A 23,932-nucleotide genomic window follows, 5' to 3' on the forward strand; every position below is an offset into this window, starting at 1 on the left:
TAAGTTCAAAGCCAGCCTCAGCAACTTAGCAAGACCCTGTCTCCAAATAAACAAGGGCTGGGGATGTGGCTGAGTGGTTCGGTGCCCTTGGGTCAGCCCGGTAGGAGAGAGAGGGGTGGGGGAGAAGACAGAGGGCAGGGGGTGTAGCTGAGTTGGCAGAATGCTCGCTGGCATGTGCGAGGCCCTGCGTTCAATCTCCAGCACCACATACATCAGATTGTAGATTCAGAGTCACGGAAATTGAGTCAGACATGTCATCAGTGTGTGTGTGTAATTTAGTGACTAAAGAACAAACTCTGGAGCCAGATTTTGAGAAAAAGAAAGGCAGAGGCAAAGGTACAAAATAGGTGTTTTTAATTGAACATTTTATAAAACAGAAAGGAAATGTGAAGGGAACCTAGGAAGAGACCAGGCCCAGGGCTCGGGCAAGAAGGGCTGGGGGTGGTGGGAAGAGTGAAGACCTTGCTCCTAGAGTCTATTAATCCTGTGTCCATTAGCGCAATCCCAGTGCGCATGCGCACTAACAGGCTGCAGGTGTGCCGGGCACCTTCCCAAGTGCAGGCGTGGGTAGGATTCAGGCGCGGGGCCGCGCAGGCGCACAGTGGTGTGGCTGGTGTGTGGGTGCAAATCCCGGGCGGCAAATACAGCGAAAGGAGCCATCGGTGTTGACACAGCGCGCGTTGACACAGAGTGGGGAGGCTGCCTCTGCCTCATCGCACTCGTTGATGTCTGGGGAGGGGGTTGAAGGAGTGCTGCTCAAGGCTGAGGACCCCGCATCTGGCCTCCCTGGTCCCTGAGACTCAGTGGGTCAGAAGTATGGATGTGGGATGTTGAGCCTGTCTGGTTTGGACTTAAATCCTACCACTGTGCTGGCTGTGTGAACCTTGGCAGGTAGCTTAACTGCTCTATGCCTCAATTTGAGCTTTCCAAGATGGGTATGGGAGCTACACCACTAGATTTTTGCTAGGAAAATAATACTGATAATATCAACAACAGTGAACACTTACCTTATACCAGATATTATTGTAAACACGTCACCTGTATTAACCTTATCTTCCTAATACCCCTATGAGGAAGCTCTTGTGATCCTGTTTGACCCGTATGCATAAACCAAGGCCCAGTGTGGAAAATCCCTTTGCCCAGTGTCTCACAGCAAGCCTACACCAGGCAGGTTCTCAGGCCAGGTCTCCCAGTCTCTGGGCGCCCAGCCCCCTGCTATTTCTTGGCTGTGAGACCTCAGGGGACTCAATTCTCTTCTCTGAGCCTCAGTTTACACATAGGTCTCAGTTATTAGGAAAGTGTTGATGATGTTCACAACTCTTCTGTGAACTGGGTTCTTTGACTATACCCATTTTCCAGATGAGAAAAGCTAAGCAAGGGACAGTGACCTCTCAAGGGTCACAAAGCAAGTTGCTGGACTGAGCCTGAGGTCTGTCAGATTCCCCTAGAGTTCCAGATTGTCATCACTTGGCTTTACCCTTGACTTGACAGACATGATTAATATTCCCACTTTACAGATGGAAAAACGGAGGCTTTCCAAAGAGGCCAGGCAAATCGTCCAAGGTACCATTGGCGGTCCTTAGAAATCACATCTACAGGCCTCTACTCCTCGTTCTGCTTCTAGGCCCAGCCCCACCCGCCCTGTGGTCAAGCCCTGTCTTCCTCCAACCCTGACTCACCCCTAATTAAGAATCACCCCCTTGGAGCTGGTTTTTCTCAGGTATTCTTGGCCACCTACCTCCACCAGAGTCCCCACCCTCTCTGGGCGAGCCCTGCCTCTCCCCACCGCCCCTCACCGACACAGGCCATGCGGGTTATGTCCAGGCGGTAGCCATCGAAGCAGTCGCAGGTGAAGCCTTCAGGAACGCGCACGCAGCGGCCGTGGGCACAGCCATCCAGGATCCCACACTCCTCGGCCTCCAGCCCCTCATAGGGCTCAGCCAGGGCATCTGTGGAGAGCCCAGGAAACGGGGCTTTGGTCTCCTCATTCCCCCACCCACCCACTCTACCCGAATGTCCCAGTGTTGGTGCCCCTGGCTCCTCCGTGGGTCTCATTCTAAACTGTCCCTCCTGCTCCAGAGCTCAGAGGCGCTGGGCGCCATGAGCTCCACCTCATTTGGCCCTCCTAGCTTTTCCGTCCCCTCCCCTCGGTTGGTCTAGGGGTCTTTCTCTGGTCCTCTTTATCGCTCCCATCTCTGCCCCTTCTCTCGGCCTATCTTCTTTTTCAGCTTCTCCCTCCCTCCCGTCTCTCTCGCCTCTGTTGGCCCCACTCCTCATCACTGGCCCAAAGCGCTCACCTGTGTAGCCTCGACCTTCAGAGGACTCCTCAGGCTCTGGGAAGGAGCCGCGGGTGTCACGGGACCGATAGGGCCAGCCCATGCCCCGGCTGGGTGGCGCAGGAGCCTCAGATTCACCATAGGGACCACCATCATCCTCAAAGTCCGGCATGTCAAAGGGTGGTGCCCCGTAAGGGGCTTCCCGGCGGGCAAAGGGTCCAGGGGGTGGTGGGTAGGGGTCATAGGGTAGCACAGGTGGTGGGTACAACTCAGGCCCGTAGGGGAGGCCCTGGTAAGGGGGGCCTATGTCTGGGCCATACTCATAGGGCAGCCCAAAGCCACCTGGCCGAGGGGGGCCATATGCAGGGGGACGCAGCACATTGCACAGGGCCTCAAAGTCATCTGTGAACAGAAGCAAAGCCACACAATCAGCTCTGTGTGCATCTGCACCCACCCCTCCACCCCCAGCCTGGGAAGAGAAGCCCTAGAGGATCGGAAGGACCCTGGGCTGAGGCCTGGGTGGGAAGCACTTGAAAGGAGGGTGCTGGATTGGAGGAGTAGGATTAGGGGTTTCTGGTGTCAGGACTGAGAGTCTGGAGGCTGAAGTTGTAATTCAGAGGTACTGGGATCAAGTACTGAATACTACAGCTAAGAATTAGAGTTTAGGGGGTCCATGGGAGTTAGAACTAGGGACCGGGAGCAATGAGATAAAGGTGTTTTGTGGATTAGGCCAGGATGCATGGGAGGGTCTCAGCCACCAGGACCTGGAAATCTGAAGACCTAGCAGTCTGTGGGCCAGGGTTGGGGGTCTGTGCAACTGGTGTATGAAGTCTAGGGTCCAGGATTAGGGAGAGGGCATCTCAAAGGTTGTATCTTGGGGTTTTAGAGACCAGGAGTTGAGGGTACAAGAGATCAGACCTATGGTGCTGGAACTCTGGGATCTGCTGAATCTGGCCTTAGGGTTTGTGTCACTGGAAATCTTTGGGATTTTATTTGGGAACTAAGATTTGGGCATGGACTGTGATAAGGGGGTTAAGGTGCCAACTGGGGGGATCTGTGGTTCTAAGACTGGGAAGTCCAAAGGCTTGGATTAGAAACCTAAGGGGCAGGGTCCGGAGTGCAGCTTAGGCCAGTGGCAGTACCTGAGTCCTGGGCAGGGCAGAGGGCACAGTCCATGCCCCAGGCTTCTCCATATAGACAACAGCACTCTGTGTAGGTGGCCTGCCGGTCCAGCCGTGGGCGACTACAAACGAGGTCAGGCCCCACTTCCTGCCAGCACACTCCTAGATTGTCATCTGCAGTTAGTGACAGGATGTATCAGGGTGGAAAGGCACTTGCATCCTCCCAAGTGCTGAGCCCCCTCCCCTGCTGGAGCCCAGCCACCTTCTGCCTATCAACAGATTCTTCTCAGCTGTGATGTGATTCTCAGAAGCCCTTTGAGGTAGGTCCAGGGTTCTGCATTAAGGACAGGACTTGTTTTGGCAGGAGATTGTTGTGTAGGAGGAGAGGACAGAAGAAGAGGCCTGGGAGATGGGATCTGAGAGGTGCTACCCAATTCCAGCCTCTAGAGAGCTTTATGAACTTGGGGCCCTTGCTTTCCTTCTCTGGGCATTGTTTGAAGTCTCATGGTGAGGGGGATGTTGTAGCAACACAGGAATTGTTTGAATTTTCAGGTTTCACTTGAAAATGAGAGAAGAGACTTTGGGCCAGAGGGCAAAAACAGAGATGGGGAGACACAGAGAGCCTATCCGAGAGAAACTCAAGAAAGATTGACAGAGGTCTACAAAGAGAGGGAGGAAAGTGCACAGAGACCAAAAGGGAGAAAGAAAAGACCAAGTGAGTTAGAGAGACCAAGAGAAAGAGGGATCTGGAAACAAAGACAGATTGAGAGAGTGTCAGATATGCATATAAAATCCAAAAGATAGCTGGGGATATAGCTCAGTTGGTAGTGTGCTCGCCTCGCATGCACAAGGCCCTGGGTTCAATTCCCAGCACTATATTAAAAAAAAAAAAAAGTTTCAAATCCAAAAGATAGAAACGCAGAGAGAATTGGAGAGACAGACACACAGAAAAATACTAACGGGTAGCAATCATTTAGCACTCAGTAAGGCTAGGCTCCCTTCTGTCATTACAAATAAAATAAAATTCTACACTGTAAGGTAAGAGCTAGTCACCCAACACGCAAGCGGGAAACTAGGTCCAAGAGGAGATATGCAACGTGCCAGTAAGTGGCAGTCTGCCTCTAAAAACTTCAACCACCAGGCAAGCTCGCCTCTGAGATCCACACAAAGACAGCCTGCAGGGCCGAGGGGGCGTGGCCTTCTCCAGGAGCGCGAGGGGCGTGACCCGACGAAGGCGTGGCCCGTGGGGTGGAGCCAAAGGAGATTGGCCCCCGGGCGGGGGCGGAGCCAGGGGGGCTGGAACACGTGGGGGCGGCCGGGGCGGAATTACCCAGGCTCTGGCTCTCGTTGGAGACGCAGCGGCGCCGCGAGCCGTCCAGCACAAGTGGGGGCTCGCATGTGCAGTGATAAGAGCCCACCGTGTTGACACAGCGGCCTCCTTCACAAGCTGGCTCCTCGTCGGCGCATTCGTCATTATCTAGGGAGCCATAGAGGGAGTGGTTAAGAGGCGGCCTTCTCCACCCACCCATCCCGGTTCAATTTCTCTTTCTCCCCATGCACTGACACTGTGATAGAAGGAGTCTAGACTCCAGGAAGGACTTCCCGCTGTGATGGGGCTGGCTTGGCCAGGGGTTGGGGAGAGGGAGGAAGATGGTAGAGGTGGGGCTCATACCAACACACTCCAGCCTCTGAGCGTGGTAGTAGTATCCGTTGCTGCAGTAACACGAGTAGCCTGGGGCTGTGTTCACGCAGACTCCGCTCTTGCATACTTGGTCTCGGAAGAGCTGGCATTCGTCCACATCTGCAGGAAGGGTGAGGAGAGATGGGGGAAGGCCCGGGTGAGGGATCAGCTGGGTGAGGGGAGTGTGTGACAGCGGGCGTATGACCAGGAAAGACAAACCAAGGCAGAGGAGAGGGCAGTAGAAACCCAGAAGTAAAGACAGGGGGAGCTGGAGACGGGAGGGAGTGGGGATGGGCATGGGGTTGGAGATGGATACAGAGAAACAAGGCCAAAGACAGAGAGAAACAGGAAGAGACACAGACAGGGTGGGACAGATCTGGGGTCTGATAGGGGGTGGGGGATGAAGTATGGCCTCACCTCTCCGTAGACTCAGGTCTCCACTGGGTGCCAGGTAGCCCCTGCCGTGGGGGCACAATGACTGGTATTCAGCTGCAAACAGAGAAAAGGCTGAGCTAGGACCTCAGATTCCCAGCCCCTGCCCTGGGGCGCCCGTGCTTACCTTTACCCCCTGCCTGTATGTTCAGGCCTCTGCCTGTTAGTGACCATTTCTCAGCTTCATGCCCACCCACAACCACCTGGTAGCTGGTGGTTCATTCCTTACCCTGGCAGTATCAGTACTCAATGACACGTCCAAATGTGCCCACCTTCCTACTCTCATGCCCCCCTATTCCTACTCAAACCTTCCGCCCTGTGTCCACCCACCAGCCTACCACCCACCTGTCTCGGTGCTTGGGCACTGCTGGATGCGGCAGCCGCTGCCCCAGCCCTCACCCACAGTACAGCAGCACTCCTGCCACGTCACGTTCCGTGCCAGAATGTTGTCACATGCATCTGGGGCTGCTGTGTCAAAGTAGCACTCCCGGCGCCCACTGCCCACAGGACCCTGCCTGGGTGTGCTGGGTCTGCGAGGTGGGGATGGTGGGGGAGGCCTGGCCGGCGGCAGGTTAGGGCTGGCAGGTGCTTGGGGCTGTGAACCTGGAAATGTACCTGGGGAACCACCAAGGGGCTTCACTTAGGATGGGTTGAGTCCCAGCACCCCACCCCCAGGCCCCGGATGTAAGAGGTGGGGAAACTGAGGCCCAGAGGGTGCCAGCCATCAGTGGCAGATTCAGACTCCACACCTCTCACCACCTATCGTTCTCTTTCTACCACTCTCACCCGTGTTTCTACATCTTTTGCCTCCAGGCCTTACAATTCCCCAGGTGTCTCGCCCATTGCTGTTGGGGAGGACATTTCCCTGGCCTGGGTGCCCCACCGTCTTCACATCTAACAAACTGGCTCCCAGTCTTCATCCCCAGACCTAGGCTTCCTCCTGGGTAGTCGCCCCACCAGGCAGCCCCACGGCTTGTCCCTACAGCCTCTTGGGTGTCTCTCCCACCCACTCTCCCTCCCCTTCCCTGGCCCCTGCCTTGGTCCAGCCCTGTCCTCTTCTCTCTGGATCCCTGTCCCAGCCTCCAGTGTCACCCCTCTTGGCTTTCACAGAGTAGTCAGAGGGAGGTTTCAAAATCTGTTATGCACCTTTCCTGCTTAAAACAGGTGCCACAATGCCCTGGGGCAAAGTTCAACCTCCTGGGTGAGCCAGTGTGTTCTGGCACCTGTCTCCCTGCCTTCATTTGCTCTCTACCTCATGCCATGTGAGCTTCTGCTGCTCCTTCAGCATGCCAGGTCCTTTCCTGCCTTTGTAGGCCTTTCCTCTTGCTGTGTCCTCTGCCTTCTCACACCTGCTCCTTTCCACTCATCCTCCTGCTCTCAGTTCAGACATTGTCTCCTCCAAGAAGCCCTCCCTCCTCTTTCTCAGGTCAGGCACCTCCTCCACAAGTCCCTAGGCTTTCCCCATCACAGCCAGTGTATTCCTGCTGGCCTTGCTTCCTTCCTCCCAGTCCTGATGCCTCTGGGTCATCACTATCTGGTGATATCTCTCTCTGCCCCATTGGATGGTGAGCCCCTTATGAACAGAGAATTATCTTTCTCAGTCATTGCTGTCCTCAGTTCCCAGAATAGGACCTGAACACAGCGTATGCCCTGTGAACATTGTTGAGTGAAGGAATGTGACAGAGTTCATCTAGTTCATCAAGGTAGCATTTAACTGGTGGCAGCTGTACAACAATTTTCCTGTACAACCAGCTACCACCAGTTAAACAGACATGTTAGTCTTACCAGCAGAAGTCCGTGGGGGAACACAGCGTCCAGTCATGGGGTCAAACTCCTCAGGGCTGGTAGGACAGACACAGAGGAAGGAACCTTCAACATTTTCACACAGGGCAGCTCCACAGACACCCTGTAGTGTTTCACACTCATTCACATCTGTGAGCAGGAAATAACAAGGGAAAGAGAATCAATGGTTATGACCTTTTGTGGTTCAAAAAATTTGAAAGTGTGAGCTTTCAAATAAATATAATGACTTTCTTTAATGGCCCAGATCCCATCCTGTACCTCCTTTTGGTAACAGATCCTGATTTTCCCTTGGGAACTCTGTGCTTCTCCAATTTCAACTAATTTATTTTGAATAGGACTAATTCTACTCTGAGGCAGAATCAACCAGATTACTGAATTTCTCTGGTTCAGACCCACACTGGGCCAGTTAAACCCAGTTTTGGGACTTTCACTGGAAATGTTGAAAAGGAACCTTCCCCTTTAGATCTAGCACAGTTCAACTAAGGATGCTAGCCCAGACTTGCTAGGGCCACCCTGGTCATTATGAAGAGAGAGTCTGCCTAAAAATAAACCCCATAGAGGACAGCAGAGCTGAGAGAGGGACACAGAGACAGAGATAGTCTTGGTATAGTCTTAGATCCAGTTATACCCAGATATAACTTAGATCCAGTTATACCCAGATATACTCCAATATATCCCAGAACTTTGCAATTTTAATTCTTTTTTAAAAGAAATAAAGCCTGTTTTTTAAAACCCACGGAATATGTGATTAAGATTCATGCACATTTCTGTATGTACATTGGACCTCAAATGAAAATATGTGTAAACACACATTGAATAGCTCTAGTTCATGATGTGAAGACTGAAGAATCAAGGAGGAAATGTATTGATGACCTTTTTTGTTTTATTTTGAGACTGAGGTCCCACCAAGTTGCCCATTGGTCTTGAACTTGTGATCTTCCTGACTCAGCCTCCTAAGTCACTGCAATTACAGGTGTGCACCACCATGCCAAGTTTACAATTTACTCAAATTTGCCCCCCAAAATTAAGATGGCTTCATGGATAGGTGTGTGAGAAAGCAATTATAAAGAAAGTGATAAAAAAAAAGAATCTAGATCACAGGCATACAGGTGTACATTCGTCAGTTCTTTCAATTTGTTATGTTTAGTAATTTTCCTCATAACATATTAGAAAAAGATGTATTTTTAAAAGTTCTCAGAAAAAAATAAAACTCAAATGAACAAGGCTTCTGTCACTTGCCACTAGCAGAGTTTTGACTGATATGGAACTGATCTTCTGTTGCAAGAGCTAAATTCTACAACCCTAAGTTCATGTTTCTCCAGATACACAGACAGGAGCAGGACCTGCTCCACCTCTCCCCCTACCCTTTGCTCTCGCCCACCCCCTGGAGCCCCGTACCCACGCAGTGACGCCCGTCCCGCGCCCCCTCGTAGCCCTGGTCACAGAGGCACTGGAAGGATCCAGGCAGGTTCTGGCACACAGCATGGGCACCACAGAAGGACCGGTTCCGGCACTCATCCACATCTGCAATCACCAGACAGTTAGGCCATTTCTGAACCTTCCACCCCTTCCACACATCTCAGCCAACATCTGGTGGGTACCCACCCTGGCATCCACCCCCTGGCATGGGCTGATAGCCGGGGTCACAGGCTGGTGTGCAGCGGTACGATCCAGGGGTGTTCTCACAGCGCTGAGCTCCACAAATTGCAGGGCCATATTCTTGGCATTCATCCACATCTGCAAGAAAGCAAGGAGGAATCAGACACACACACACACACACACACACACATACACACACACATGTGATTAGCCCAGCTCCTCCTGCCCCCATCAGTTCTCTGCCAGGGTCTGAAGGGGGGATGGGAGCCAGAGAGGAATGAGGGGTGGAGGAGAGTTAGGGGGAAGACCTGCAAAATAGAAGAGTACTCAAGGGGTAGGTCTGAAGGCAGAGGAGAGATGGGGAGGTGTGGGCCTATGTGTTTCCAAGGGCTGCAGAAGTCTGTGGAATGGGAAAGAACAGTCAAGAGGGATGGATGGAAGGGCCAGAGCTTAAAGGGGCAAAACCTAGTGCTTGAAGAAATTTGGGGGAATTTCACATGAGCAAAGGATGACAGCCAGGGCGGGGCCTCTTTGGAAGGACAGGTAGGAGCGGAGGAGTGGTAGAGGGTGGGAAGAAGGCATGTCCCTGTTTATGTTAGGAGGAAAAGTGGCTTTTAATCCATAGGTCCACTGGAAGGGGCAGGTCCCAACAGTTCTGGCAAGAGATATCTTTGTGGGTTATTTCCTTAAAAAATAGAGTAGGCTCAAACTACAGAGGGGGCACAGGTGGCTCTGGCTTGCCCTGGTTGGGGATAGGAGTATCTCCCCCATCCCCTGCCTCTATAAGAAAATACAAGGACACAATGGTAGCTTATTTCTGCCCCAGAGATACGGAGAGATGGGGTAAAGGGTGCTTTGGTTAGGGGCCCCTTCCCTTTCTCCAAGTTTTTTTTATTATTTATTTTTAAAATTTTGGTGGACACAATATCTTTATTTTATTTTTATGTGGTGCTGAGGATTGAAAACAGTGCCTCCTGCAGGCTAGGCGAGCGCTCTACCACTAAGCCACAACCCCAGCGCCCCCTTTCTCCAAGTTTATAGGGCAAGATGTCCTTCCTCGGTCCCCATGGGAGCGGATTCCAGGAGCCTCTCTTGGGGGATGGAGATGGGGGTTTCGTCTCACCATCACAGGTGCCCTCGGGTCCCGCGTGATAGCCCGGATCGCAGTCCCGGACACAGCGGTAGGAGCCAGGGGAGTTCTCACAGCGCTGAGACCCGCACAGGGCGGGGCCCCGCTCACGACATTCATCAATATCTGAAGAGGGAGGCAAGGAGGTCAGACGGGAGAAGCAAAGGAGGCAAGCAAGTTAAGGGAGTCAAGGAAGCAGCAGGAAGGAGAATGCCAGGGAGCAGAGAGGGGCAGTGAAAAAGCGGTGAGGAAGAGGCCAGGGTGCATGGCAAAAATAAGTGGTGGGGAGGGATCAAGTCGGGGCGCGGCCTCTCACCAAGGCAGGAGGCGAGGTCTGGGCCGGCCCGGTGTCCCGGAGGACAGACACACTCGAAGGAGCCGTCGGTGTTGGTACAGAGGCCGCTCTGGCAAAGGTCCTCCTCGCTGCACTCATCCACATCTGCGGATCAATCATAGAAAACCCAGACCCAACTCCTCCTCTGCCTACACCCAGGCCACACCCCTCCACCGCCCTTTCCCCGCCCCTCCACGCTCCAAGCCTTTAACGCCCTCCCCCACCCGCCTCAAGCACCCTCCTTCCCTGCAAGCCCCGAACCTGGGGTTTTAGGACTGTCCTTTCCAATCACTGCCCAACTTCACAGACTCCGCCCTTTCCCATGCCCCGCCCCTCCCCGTCACCACCTTGAGACTCCCCATAGCCCCGCCCCTGTGACTTAGGGAGACTCGGACAGAAAGTTCAGACCCCGGGATTCCACCTTCTTCTCCCTGTCCCGCCTTTTCCTGCTAGAAGGCCACCCACTCCTTGTCCAGGACCAGCCTGAGTACCGACCGAGACAAGACGCTCCGCGGGGTCCGGGCCGGTAGCCGGGGGCACAAGTACAGGCAAAGGAACCATCGGTGTTGAGGCACTCTCCGTGGGGGAAGCAGAAGTCGCCCTCCAGACACTCGTTTACATCTAAGGAATGCTCGAGATACAGCTGGGCTGCGGGGTCACCTGACCCGGTCCTCCAGAACTAGGTTCCGCCCCCAAACAGCACCCCACACAACCCAAGCCTAAACTCTTCCCACAGCCCCACTTTGTTTATTTATTTGGTACTGGGGATTGAACCCTGGGGCGCTCTACCATTGATCCACATCCCAATCCCTTTTTATTTTTTATTTTGAGACAGGGTCTCACTAAATTGCTGAGGCTGACCTTGAATTTGGGATTCTCCTGCCTCAGACACCCAAATCGCTGAGATTACACAAGTGCACTCCTCATGCCCAGATCCCACAGTCCTTTACTGCAACTTCTATGTCCCCAGTAGGCATATCTCAGTACTGACAGGCTCTCCTGTTGTCCCCATCCTGCCCACCTGCACAGGGCCCGGGCAGACCGGATGGCGCCCGGTACCCTGGTGCGCAGCTGCAGCGGAAGGAGCCTTCGGTGTTAGTGCAGTGACCATGGAGACCGCAGGGGGCGCCTGAACTGCATTCGTCCACATCTGTGGGAGCAGGGGAGGGGGGTTCAGAAGGGGTCCAGTCTAGGGGCACACTGAACACATCCCCTTGGAGCAGAGGGGTCTGGGGGAAGTGATGGAAAGTGCCTTGAGTAGAAAACAGGATGAGGACTTCATGACAGGTGTCAGCCCTGGGGACTGGGATTTGATTCCTGTGGGTTTGGGTGTCTGGAAATTCCCTGTGCCAGTATCCTGGAGTTAGGCAAAGGGACTCTGAAATGGCACATGGGTCATAAATCAAGACCATCTATGGGATTCTGCTGAATAATGGATCAGAGTCAATGAATGACTGGAAAATTCATTAGGATCACAGGCTACAGTGAGAATCCAGGATTCTGCCCAAATCAGGAGTCAGGGTCAGGGATAATGACCTAACTAGGTTCCAGGGAAGAGATTCTGAGATAGGACAGGGGCAGTAAGGGAGACAGGATCAAGGGACAGGGTTCTTGGCAGGGTTATGGTTAGGGTCACAGATACCATTCATGGTCAGAGGACAGTCAAGGGTCAGGAGATTAACTGCTATCAAAGTTGTCCTGGGTTATCAATAAAGATTAGGATGAAAAGTCACAGTCAAGTTTAGTGTTCAGAGTCAGGAGATCACATTCAGGGTTGAGAGTCATTGACCAGATAAGGGATTACAGCTTGCTCAGGGGTCTAGACAGGTCACAATCAGGTTGTGAGAGCTGTAGTCCAGGTAAGGTGATTGAGGTCCTGGTCAGGAGGTTACAGCTCAGGTCAGGGTCACCATCTGGGTCAGGGGGTCATGATACAGGTTGCAGGTCACAGTCAAGGCCTGATCTTACCAGTGCATCTGCCACGGTGCAGATGGTGGCCAGAAGGACAGGCCCTGCACTGGAAAGAGCCAGGTGAGTTCACACACTCCTGTCCAGGACATGCCAGGTGGTTCTCACATTCATTCACATCTGAGGAACAGGGGAGAAAGTGGTCTTGAAGGAACAATCCCACTCCAGCCTCACCCACCCCCATACCTCCCTCCCTCCCCGGCCTCACCCTCGCACTCAGAGCCAGCAGCATTGGGTTGGAAGCCTGTGGGGCAGACACACTGGAAGCTGCCCTCTGTGTTCTCACACCGGCCATAGGCACAAGGCGAGGGGCTACGGGCACACTCATCCACATCTGGAGCAGGGGAGATCAGTCAGGCGAGGGAAGGGGCCTGGATCCCCTGCCATCCCTACCCACCCCAACATTCCTGTCTTGACCCAGCCTGCTGAATGTTGCCAGACTGCCCCCTCCTCTCAGGACAAAGCCATTCCTTATTTCCATATTTAATGGTCTCTCCAGCTGATACAGAAGCTAAGGCACCAGCTCCTCTGTGTTGCCTTCCCTGCCTCAGTTTCCCCTCTTCAGGGTTCCCATAAGCACAAGCATATCCTTCAAAAAGGAAGAGGGATGGGGAGCAGTCTCATTTTAAGAAAGAGAAGACTTGAGTCATATCCTCCTGCCTTCTCAATATCCCACCTTTCTGCCCCCCAACCTCCATCACTGAGCATATCACTTGGTTTCTCTGACCTCCCCCCCCAATGACTATCTAGTCCCCACAGCAAGCAGCGGTGCTGCAGGGTTGGACCTAGCACCTCACCTTGGCAGGGGGCCCCAGGCCCTCTGGAGCGGAAGCCAGCTGGGCAGGCACAGTGAAAGGAGCCAGCCGTGTTGTCACAGCGGCCTGGCCCACAGGGTGGCGGCTCCTGGGCACACTCATCCACATCCTCTTCACACGCCGAACCCCGGAAGCCAGCCGGGCAAACACAGTGGAAAGAGCCGGACAGGTTCTCACACACTCCGCGGCCACATAGGCCTGGGCTCTGCGTGCATTCGTCCACATCTGTGTGGGGCAAGGGGACCCCATCACTGCTTTTCTTTGTCCCCTGTCCCCTTCCTGCCCCACGATCCACCCAGTGTACCTGGCCTCCATCACTGACTTTACACCCTCCATCATTCCTCCTCTCCATTCTCCATCAATCCCTATTAAGCTAGCTGACTGGCTCCTAGAATTCTGCCTCTCTAGCCTCCTCTATAGCCTCCATAACTCTGCTCCCCTTCCCAATTACTGACCTCTCCATCCCTCCTATTGTGCTTCTCCACCTTCCAGATTCAGTCTTTCTGTTTCTCATCACTTGGCCTTTTCCATGCCTGGGTCAGTCTAAGCCACACGTCTGGTTCTCAGAACCCAGCCTCAATCTCCCTGTAGTCAGCCTCCCTTCGCCCCATTGCTCAGTCTCCCCAATCTTCATTACTGCCCCTAAACCTTTCCCCTTGGGCCCCCTTTCCTTCTGACCCCCTCAGTTCCTCACCCTGGCAGCTGGCTCCGTGCGGTGCTGCCTGGTACCCAGCGGGGCACACGCAGAGGAAGCTGCCTGGCGTGTTCTCGCAGCGCCCGCGGTCACACGGCGGCGGCACGCGCTGGCACTCATCCACGTCTGTGGGCAGAACCGGGCAGCTGGGACTGAGACAGACAGTCCGCGGAGACTCGAGGCGTGGCGGAAGGTGAGTGTGGACAGGCGTAGGTAGTTGGGAAAATAGGGGCGAGCAAGGGCGGCGGGCGGGGCTTGGGGTGAGCGGGCTTCAAACCAAGACCGTGATTGAGCCGGGAGGGCTGGGCACGCTCTGGGGACTCCTCCAGGACAGAATCGGAAAAGGAGACCGTGAGAGGAGGCAAATTTGGGGAGGGTGGAGCCTGGGAAAGGTAAGGGTGGGAAGAGCAGCTTTGGGGACCCAACAAAGAAAGGAAAGGCAGGAGCGGGGCAAGAGAAGGGAGCGGCAGTTTGGGGATGAGGCTCTGGTGTGACAAGGGTGGAATCAGGGGTCGTGGTCTGGGAACTGGGTGCAGCAGTTGTAGGACAGAGGCGGGGCCTGAGGGCGGGAGCTCGCAGGAGATAGAAAAGGGGCGGAGCCAACGGGGGGCGGAGCCGGGCTGGGCAGTAGAACCCCGACTGGGCCTCGAAAGGAAGAGAAAATTGGCTGCAGGGCTGTCCTGTCGCCAAGAGAGAGCTGATCCAAGGCGGGCTGGGGCCACGGCAGGACAGGGCAGTAGAAGGACTAGACGGGTGTGGGGAGGCGAAGGAGGGAGGGGGCGGTTCTGGACCGAAAGCAGAAGCCACACCCAGGCTGGGTGGGGCCTGGAGCTGGGCTGCACGGATTTCTCACCCAGGCACTCGGTAGCCCGCGGGCCGGCTCGGAAGCCCGGGCCGCACACGCAGCGAAAACTGCCTGGCGTGTTCTCGCAGCGCCCGGGAGCACAAGGCGGGGGTATGCGGCGACATTCATCCACGTCTGAGGGCACGGAGGGAGGACTGGTCACGAGGTGACAGGGTAGAGCGCCCTCCCGGTCCAGTCTCCGCCCTTCAGCCCAGCTTACCGATGCAGCGGGTGCCCTGGGGGCTGAGCCGGAAACCCGAGTCACACGCGCAAGTGTAACCACTGGGCCGTGGTATGCAGCGACCTGGGCCACAGATCTGGGGATTGCGCTGACACACGATTGAGGAGGGACCTGGGGGGGGGGGGGAAGTCAGGCCAAGTTCCCACGATTCTGAACTCTTTGTCCCTTCTATCCTAGTACAATCCCCTCAAGTCCTCTTGCCTAAAACACCTTCTTGCATGTCTCCTCCCCAAACTCAGTCTTGGATAGGAATCTGCTCTCCTTTAACATAGGACGTTCTCATCAGGTCCTTGCCACAATCCTCTGCCCACAATGCCACCCAAAGTTATCCATCTTTGAATAGTTTACTTTCCAAAAAATAATGACTTATCTAACAGTAACAAGGCAGTTACTATGTGTCCAACACATCAGCAATCTCTCATGGAAAATTTCACAGTGATTCCCATTTTACAGAACAAAAAACTGACTCACACAGGGCTTAAATGACTTGCTCAATTAACAGAATTGAGCCCAGTTCATACTCCAGCACCTGATCTAACTGCCATCCAACCCTTTGCATTCTTATCTCTTCTGACCCATTTCTTTTCTTCCTTTTTTATTCATTTTTATTTTTATGTGATGCTGAGGATGGAACCCAGTGCCTCACATGTGCTAGGCAAGACTCTACCACTGAGTCACAACCCCAGCCCCCCCCCATTTCTTATTTCTCTCTTTTTTTCTTAGTATCTTTACCTTGGAGCCTCTTCCCCCAGAATCTCACCTGTCCCATCCCCATCAACACCCTCAAATCTTTCTGCCGCACCTGATTCAGGAATCTCAGGACCAGTCCAGGCAGGAATGCTGGGCAGGGGAAGCTCAGGGATAGGCCGGGGCTCAGGCCGAGGCTCAGGCCGGGGCTCAGGTCTATGTGTGGGCAGAGAGCCTGGGAAGGAAGGGATATCAGGAAGTGAAGACCTGAATTTGGGTGTCCTGGCTTCTCTCTTCCTTTCCCTGAGGAAACACCTTGAAAATGACACCCCTTCCTTCAGAAGCCACCTCACCTATGGGAGGCCGAAGGGTGACTTGTGGGGCACGTGGCTGGCTGAGGGACACTCTAGGTGGCTCCTGGCCCAAGGGTCTGGTGTTGTAGCGGAGGTCAGAGGCTGAGTAGTGGTAACCAGGGCCAGCTGGACAGATCTCTCGAAAACCCTCTGGGAACAGGAAACGGGGAGAGTTAGAAGAGGGCCCAAGAGGTGGGTATATGAGAAAGAGAGAATCTAAAGGTGGGCCTTGGCTGGGTGTGGGGTTTAGTCTGAGAATGCGTCAGGGGTTTGGCTTAGATGCTACAATGGCATGGTGCCCTAGCAAAAGAATTCAACATCTCAGAGGCTAAGGTGGGACCATGAGAGCTTTTCCCCATTTGGGATAGGCAGGGAGTGGGGTTGAGGGCAGAGTTTGGTTTGTGGCCTGTAGGGACCAAGTTGAGCGTCAGAAAACAGCTCTTGTGGGGCTGTTTTATCGAAGTTAGAATGCCAGGAAGGGTCATGTCTTAGGGGGCCCTAAAAGGGGAGCCCAAGCTGAAGGCAGTGTCTCAGGAGCCTGGGAGTTAGCCAAAGCTCTGAGATAGGGTTGCGTATTTCAGGGACTGAGGATGACTCTCAGGAGACAGCTCAGTTGCAGGATGGTGAGCCTCAGGGTGATGGAGCAGGTGTGGCTAAGGATGGAGGGGAAGTCCTCAGTGGAGTCCAGCGGGCCTCAGAGGTTGAGGGCCTGGCCAATGATAGGGCCCAGTGGGGTTAGAATGGTAGTGAGTCTCAGAATTAGAGGGCAGAGCTTAGACTGAGCACTGTGTGAGTGGGGCTAGGCTCATCAGAAGGCACTCACCTGAGCCAAAAGGTGGGCAGAGCTGGCAGCCTCGACCCCAGGCCTTACCCACACGGCTACAGCAGCAGATCTGCTTGGTGATGTTGCGCAGAATGGGCAGTGAGCAGCCGCCATCGCGGAGCACACGGAAGCAGGGCCCCTTAGCCTCTGAGATCACGTGTTGGGCTGGGGGAGGGGGAGGAAATTCTTCAGGGGCTAGGGAATGCTTCAGAACTGAGGGATTTGGGAGGTAGGGGATTGGTCCAAAGAGGGTTAGGTGGGGGTGTTGGGCATTTGGGGTAAGTCTAAAGGGTCTGAAGAAAAGCTGAGGGCTCTGGGGGCTATGGGATGAGTTTGAGGGGTCAAAGAGAGAATCTGAGAAAGATCTCAGGATCTGAAGGTGATGTAGTAGTCGAAGGGAAAGGCTGGATTTGGAGGTCTAAAAGGAACTCAAGACAGTTTGGAAATCTGAAGGGATCTGGATCCAAAAGCTTTGGATTTGAGGGACTGGTGGAGAGTTTGAAGACTCACAGGAAGTCATCTGAAGGTAGAGGAGAATCTGATAGGTTCTGAGTGTGATCTAAGACAAATAGAGGAGGGACAAGGGTTGGAAGGATCTGGGGGGTCTGAGGGAATTAAGCGTTCAGGAATGCTCTGAGATGTGGTTTGAGGTCAGGGATGGGGATGGTTTGGGACCCTGCTTCAGCCCCATACTGGCAGCTCACAGATGCAACTGCTGCGGGATGAGTCGAGCAGAAAGCCGTCGGGGCACACACACGTGTACCCGCCGCGTGTGTTGGCACACTCCCCGTGCTGGCAGCGCCCACCTGTGGCGCACTCATCCACGTCTGTAAAGGTTGGGGAAATCATCCTAAGTCGGGGACTTGATTCAGCCCGGTCCTTAGAGCCAAGACCCTCTCTCCCATGCTCCTCACCTTCGCAGGACCCATTAACCCTCTCGAAGCCGGCTGGACAAGGCCCATCTGGGACACCGACTCGGTTGGAGTTCCCTGTGGAAAAAGGCGAGAGATGGGCGGGGCGGTATGTGGGCGGGGCCTAAGTGGTGGGAGGGACTGAAAGGTGTTGGGTGTAGTTTGAAGCTCCTTAAATTGGCACTGAGAAGATAAATACCGAGGCTCCAGAGGTGAATGTATGGGGACAAAAGCAGGTTGAGAAAAGAAGTTGCCAGAGTTAGAAAACGAGGTGGTTGACACTGAAAGATATGGATAGATCTAGACTTGATCCCCACAACAGGGTAGAGATAGCTAGAATTTGTAAACAGGATTTATCTATGGGCAGAGTACGGAGAGAGAAGTTCGCCTCCCTCCTTGGTTCCGAGCACCTCGGAGACCTCTTGGGGCTTACCCAGGTGCTCTGAGCAAGGCTGACAGTCATGAACCCCCCAGGCCAAGCCGGTCTCTCGACAGCAGACCTCTTGAGTCCGGAGTCCGGGAAGCGGTGACGCACACTGTGGGGAAGTGTTGGGTGAGCGCGCCCCCGTGCGGTGGCATGCTTGGGACCCCTCCCCACCGGCCTACTCTCACTTCGCTTCCGCGCAGCTCCCGAAAACAGTAACCGTAGCCTGAAGCGTCGGAGTAGCCGTCCTCTCGTGGCGCGCTCTGTGCCAACACCGTGTAGGGCGCCGCCGCCTCCGCTCGCGCCACCGCCTCAGCCCTAGCCACCGCTTCGGCGTCCGTCTCTTCCCACGGCCCAGACACACGCTCCACCTGGTGCACCACCACCGAGGCCTCTTGTGGGTGTTCCACATGCACGCTCACCATAGACGCCACGCCTGGAAGGAGTCAGAGCGGGCAAAAGGATGTCCACAAGGGTTCTTACAGACTGAGTCTAGAAATGGATGAGTGAGCTGGTGAAAAGTACTTGAGAAGACAGCAAGATTTGGGTCCGAGGAACAATGAATGAGACGGTTTACAGAGGGATCCAGGGGACTTTGGCCACACTCTCCTCACCGTGTTCATCGTCGCGATGGTTGGCCAGTGGCATGGTGTACACGGAGCGGGTGAGGCCTGGCATGGCTGGGGCCGGGGGTCGGGCGCCCGAAGAGTGCAACTGGCAGAATTTGCCAGCGAAGTCCGGGGGACAGAGGCAGCGGTCGGGCTTCACGCATACGCCGCCGTTGTGACAGATCAGTGGACACAAAACTGGAACGGGGAGAAAGTGAGGACACTCAAAGTGAGCACTATGCCAGGCGGATACCCCTGAGGTCAATGCATCCAAGCTAGCTCAACATTATAAGCAGTCCCTCAAGATATCACTCATTATAAATCTCTCTGCCTTAGCGGTCTTGTGGTCCCGCCCCAACTCCGTCCATCTATGATATAGCTCCACCTAGTAGGTGGTATCCCCACGCCCTCTGGCTCTTCATTCACTTTCCTTCCATTTGTTTTCGAGTTCCACGAACCACTTTCTAGTGGAGTACACGGCGTTACAGCTCCGCCCAGACAGCTCTATTCCCGCCGATTGGCTCAGCCTCCCACAGCCCACGCTAGCTCTTCCTTAGCATTTAGCCCTGCCCCCCCCCCCCCCCCCCGTCGTCTGGCTGGGTCCTCTTCTATTTCAATCCCTCCAAGCCAGTTCTGGTCTCTTCCATCAACTCAAACCTCATTTTAGTTACTCCTTGGCATAATTCCCCGCTTCCAACTCTGTCCCCTTTGCACTCTATGCCCGCCCCCACTCTCTCAGAACCAGTGCACAAGGGTCCAGCTACACCCATTGGTCAGGCCCCCCTTCTAGTCCCGCCCACATCACCTTCCACCAGCCTGATTCTAAACCCCGCCTAATCAAGGCGCCTAACCTGACACCTTTAGCCCCGCCCACCCCCTTTCCTCACTCTGATTTGCCCGGGCTCGCTTACGCCCCTCCCGCTCCACCTCTAGGCTGGCTGGCGTCTTGGTCCCTCCCACCGCCCTTGTCTCCGCCCACTTCCCCTCGGACTCGGGTTCCAAAGTTCTAGCTCTGCCTTCCCGCCTCCAGTAGCACCGGGCGGGGCAGCACGCGGGAACGCGCCTCCTCTCCCCTCTGCGCGTCCTCGTTGGGCCCCAGGCCACCTCTGGGCGGGGCACTGCCAGCTGTGCGGCGGGGTAAACAAAGAGAGGGGTGCGGCGGGGGCAGGGCGGCGGCTCCGCATTCCGAACCCTTGGGGAGCCCCGGGACTGTTGAGCCAAAGGAGGCCGGACGTGTCTTTCGAGGGCACCCCCTCCCTTCCCCCCCCCACCCCCCCGTGTTGCCGAAAACAGCTGGAGACAGCTGTGCGCAGGGGAGGGGGCAGGCGGCCAGGCTGTCCAGGGAGGCGAGTATGGGATTCTGAGCCACAACTCTAGAGAGGAAAACACAGGGGAAGACACTTCAATTTAGAAGGGTCAGGGGACAGGAGTTCTGGGAAGAGATCAACTAGAGGGCAGTTCTCTGGGGTTCAAAGATGGTTCACGGATTCTGGGATGGATCAGGGAAAGGCTAGCTTAGAGGAAACTGAGGCTCTCATCCAAAGGAGTCTTTCAAGTCCTTTTGGGGAGAGTCACCTAGAGAACAGGACTCCGGTGCCTTCTAGGGGATGGCGTTTGAGGGTGCTGAGAACAGGGTTTAGATGAAGAAATGGAATTCCCGGATGTTTCCAGAACGTAAGACTCAACTGGCTGGGACCCTAAGATACTGGGGAAACCACCTCTCCTCACAGCTAAGGGATTAGATGCCCAAATCTTTTTATTAATGGCTGCATGGGGGAAGCACAATGTCTGGAGTCCTATTGGGAGAATCCCTGATACAGACCAACTCTAGGGTTCTTTGAGAATACATGAGATCTAAAGTTCCTGGGGAGGAGATCAGCTGAAAGTACAGGACTTAGACAGAAATCAGTAATGTGATGGAACTGGGGAAGGCTCAGCTGGAAATATAAGAAAATGGGAGCCTTTTGTTAGGAAGAGAATTCAGCTGGGGAGTGGAGTTATCACTGCATAAGGCTTGTGATATAGAGTTTCTCCTGGAGGTGGGGAGAAGTAGTGGAGGAACAATATTAGGGTTGTCTGATGAGGTGCACAGTTTGGGGAGATTGCCTCAAAAGACTGGGAGGGAACTTTACTGGAGGAACTGGTGTCTAGAATCTTCTGACAGGGGTGGGGAGGAAGCTTAGGATCTGGGCTCCCCTAGTTTGGAGAGTCAAACCAGAACTTCAGGTATTCTAATGGGGTCCTGGAGCTCTGGGCCTAGGAAGCAAGAATCTAAAATCGGAACATTCTCTGATGGGGTGGTAGCAACCCAGACAAGTCTAGGAGTATTTCCTAGCTTTGGAAGGCATTTCTCTGTCTTCTCTTAGCCTGAATGCAGGCCTCTAGCCCAGTTCTTTGAGAGTGCCCACACCCCAGGGTGCCACCAGAATGGTCAGGCCAACACCATGTCCCCAAACCCTGGAAGAACAGAGAGTTGAGGACACTGAGGTCCTACTGAGGTCAGTCCCCCTTCACATGCCCCTCCTTGCGCCTCCAAGGGCTTGGCACACGCCTGGGCAAGGCGCCTGGCACGGGCGCGTTGGGGCTGGGCCGGGAGGGAGTAAAGGAAGGAGGGAGGAAGGGGAGGAGAGAGGGAGTGGCAGCGGGCGGGGTCTCAGGCGGGAGATGAGCTCACGCCGGCCGGGCCGAGGTTGGGCTGGCTGGGGGCCAGGCTGGGCGAGTTCTCGGCGCCAGGGGCCCCCACTCCCCACTTCAGAGGGCCTAAGGGGTAGGGAGGGGGCAGGGAGGACCCGATCCTGGAGAGCCTACCTACTCCAGCACACTGGGACAACAGGTGGCACGCCCTCCCCACCTCACCTGAACCTCTTGATGGCTCCCCATGTTTAGGGGTGCCGGGTGCACACTTCTCTGGTCTCCTCTTCCCCCAGGGGGCGCCCCCTCCACAGATCTCCTATCTAGATTTCGGTCGCACGTGGGTTCCCTGCAACTCAGGTCTTGAGAGACACCCTCCCACACACATTTTCCCTGGGCCCTTTCCCTTTCAGCTCTTCTCATCCCAAATCCTTCCCTCACAGGCATCCCAAGCGGACTCTCCTAATCCTTCCCACCCTCACACAGAGACTGAGACTCCCCCATGCAACCCTGAAACTCTCCTTTGATCTCTGAGGTACCATTACGCAGAGGCTCAGAATTTGGGCTCCTTTTTCAAAGCTCCTAAGCTCCTCAATTCTGAGATCCCCACTTTGACTCAGGAAACCGTCCCCTACCCCCTCAGGTGGGACACCACAGGTCCCTGAGAATACGCATTGCTTGCAAAAGCAGGACCCTCCGGACCCACTCCCCCAAACAGGAATTAGGAGCCCCCTTCCGTAAGTTCCCAGAGCTTCCCCAGCACCACAGCACAAGGAGTCTGAACTCCTTCTCCCAGGGGGATTGTCTCCCCATCTCTGGGGATCCTTCTCCCTGAGGAAACCCTCCCTCGGGAGCACCAACTCGCACTCACAGGCGCGGAAGCCCGGTCCCCCGGGGGCCGCCCCGCCGGGCGCGCCGCTGTCCACGCTGGTGGCGTTGCGGGGCGCGCAGGTCGGGGTACAGTGGGAGCCGGTGGGCCCATGGATGCAGCGCAGGCCGCACACCGCCGGGGTGAAGCGCACGCGGAGACGCTCTCGGGGACGGCCCAGCCCGGGCTGCGGCCCGAGCTGCGCCAGCAGCACCAATAGCGGCACCCAGAGCAGCCGCGCGCCGCCCGCCATGGCTGCAGCGCCGCGCTCCGCCGCGACGCCGCCCCAGCCCGCCCGAGGGGCCCGGCCGCGCCCGCCCGCCCGCGGGGGAGGGCGGCCGCGCCCCCGCTCAGGCCCCCCCCTCCCCACCACTCCCTCCCCGGCGGCCGCGCGGGGGCGCGTGGGGCTGGGCGCTTAGCCAGAGGCGCAAAGGCTGGGCGCTAGACTCACAAGGGGGAGGGGGCGCCCCCCTCCCCACCCGTGCTTCAACAAGTGGATGGGGCCCGCAGGGGAGTGGCGGGGAAGGGAACAGGTGGGGGCGGGCAGGTTTTCCCCCCAGACGGAGCTGAATCCATAAAGGGGAAACTCATGAAGAGTAGTGGGGGCCGCATTTGGGGAGACAGCTAAAGGCTGATTCTCTACCCTAGGCACACAGAGAGACTTCTCTAGAGAGAGGGCTATTATGGCGCATCTGGGCAGCCAGGTGGCACATCTGAGGGAGAAGGGTCCGTGCACATGGGCATGTGAAGGAATTAGGAGTCCGGATCCTGGAGAGGAAGCTATGGGGGTGGGACACACTTGAAGATGCAGCCAAATCTGGCCAAGACCCCCACACCTGGTAGACGAAGTGAAAATGGATAAAGGGAAGAAATGGATTGAGGCTGTGGGCGCGGGTCCTCACATCTGGCTCGGGGCCCACATCTGGAAGACTTTAGGGAGGAGGGGACACATCTGGACTGAAGGCCACAGCAAGGAGGAGGACTTTTGAGGGTGGTTGAGACTAGAGGGTGTTCTAGCCTGGGGGTCTGGAGTTATAGAAGAAGGAAAGAGGTGCGGGGGCGGGGGAGCCTGTCGCCCCCAGACTCCCCGCAAGCTTGGGCATTAGGTGCTCCGGCAGGCGCCAACCCGCACAATCGCTTTTGTTGTCTGGACTGGTTCGGCCTTGCTCCCTTCTGGGCCAGCGCCCTTCTCTTCGGGAGCCCGGACGCCTGGCTTCCCGGCCCCACCCATCTCCACCCCGACGGGTCAGCACCTCTGGCCTGAATCTAGTCCTGTCCCGGGCTCACCTCGCACAGCCGGACGCGGGGGGTCCGTAGAGGTGGCCGCGTGCTGGGGGGTGGGGTGGTCTCAGCTACAGTGCTGAAGGGTGTGTGTGTGGGGGGGTACGGGTAGGCGGCGGCTAGACCGTGGGAACCAGACGGCTTTATCTGGCCCGGAACCCCCAGTCCCCCAGGCGGAGGAAGGGCGGATGTTCTTACCCTGGGTCTGGCCGGCAGGGGCGCGCTGTGGGGGCCTCCTTTTCCGCAGTGCCCGGCTCCCTGGCCCTCGGGGCCGCCGTCGGCTCAGCAGATCTCGGGCCTCCTGCAGTCTGGGTGGGAAGGGGAGGAGAAGCGACCGTCACCGCAGTTAAGTCGACCCCCACCCGCAAGGAAAGGGCATCCCACACTAGGAGAAGGTCTCCCAGTAGCG

General features: G+C 55.7%; 1 protein-coding gene across 1 annotated transcript; it reads right to left on the bottom strand.

Annotated features, from left to right (window-relative positions):
- Window positions 1-332: 332 nt before the first annotated feature.
- On the bottom strand, window positions 333-22,527 carry Ltbp4 (latent transforming growth factor beta binding protein 4). Its single transcript, XM_071605220.1, has 30 exons — window positions 22,246-22,527; window positions 18,750-18,941; window positions 18,324-18,571; window positions 18,145-18,247; window positions 17,715-17,789; window positions 17,505-17,627; window positions 16,801-16,965; window positions 15,978-16,127; window positions 15,740-15,859; window positions 14,917-15,048; window positions 14,706-14,831; window positions 13,853-13,978; window positions 13,141-13,383; window positions 12,552-12,677; window positions 12,344-12,463; window positions 11,397-11,525; window positions 10,871-10,996; window positions 10,358-10,480; window positions 10,036-10,167; window positions 8,919-9,050; window positions 8,712-8,837; window positions 7,296-7,442; window positions 5,856-6,125; window positions 5,496-5,567; window positions 5,070-5,198; window positions 4,728-4,874; window positions 3,419-3,571; window positions 2,298-2,678; window positions 1,797-1,949; window positions 333-729 (listed from the first exon to the last, which is right to left on the bottom strand). Exons 1-30 carry the CDS (start codon window positions 22,493-22,495, stop codon window positions 575-577), a joined length of 4,674 nt encoding a protein of 1,557 aa, XP_071461321.1. The 5' UTR covers window positions 22,496-22,527; the 3' UTR covers window positions 333-574.
- Window positions 22,528-23,932: the final 1,405 nt, after the last annotated feature.

This window comes from Marmota flaviventris, chromosome 18, assembly GCF_047511675.1.
Source record: "Marmota flaviventris isolate mMarFla1 chromosome 18, mMarFla1.hap1, whole genome shotgun sequence".
Classification (NCBI taxonomy): domain Eukaryota; kingdom Metazoa; phylum Chordata; class Mammalia; order Rodentia; family Sciuridae; genus Marmota; species Marmota flaviventris.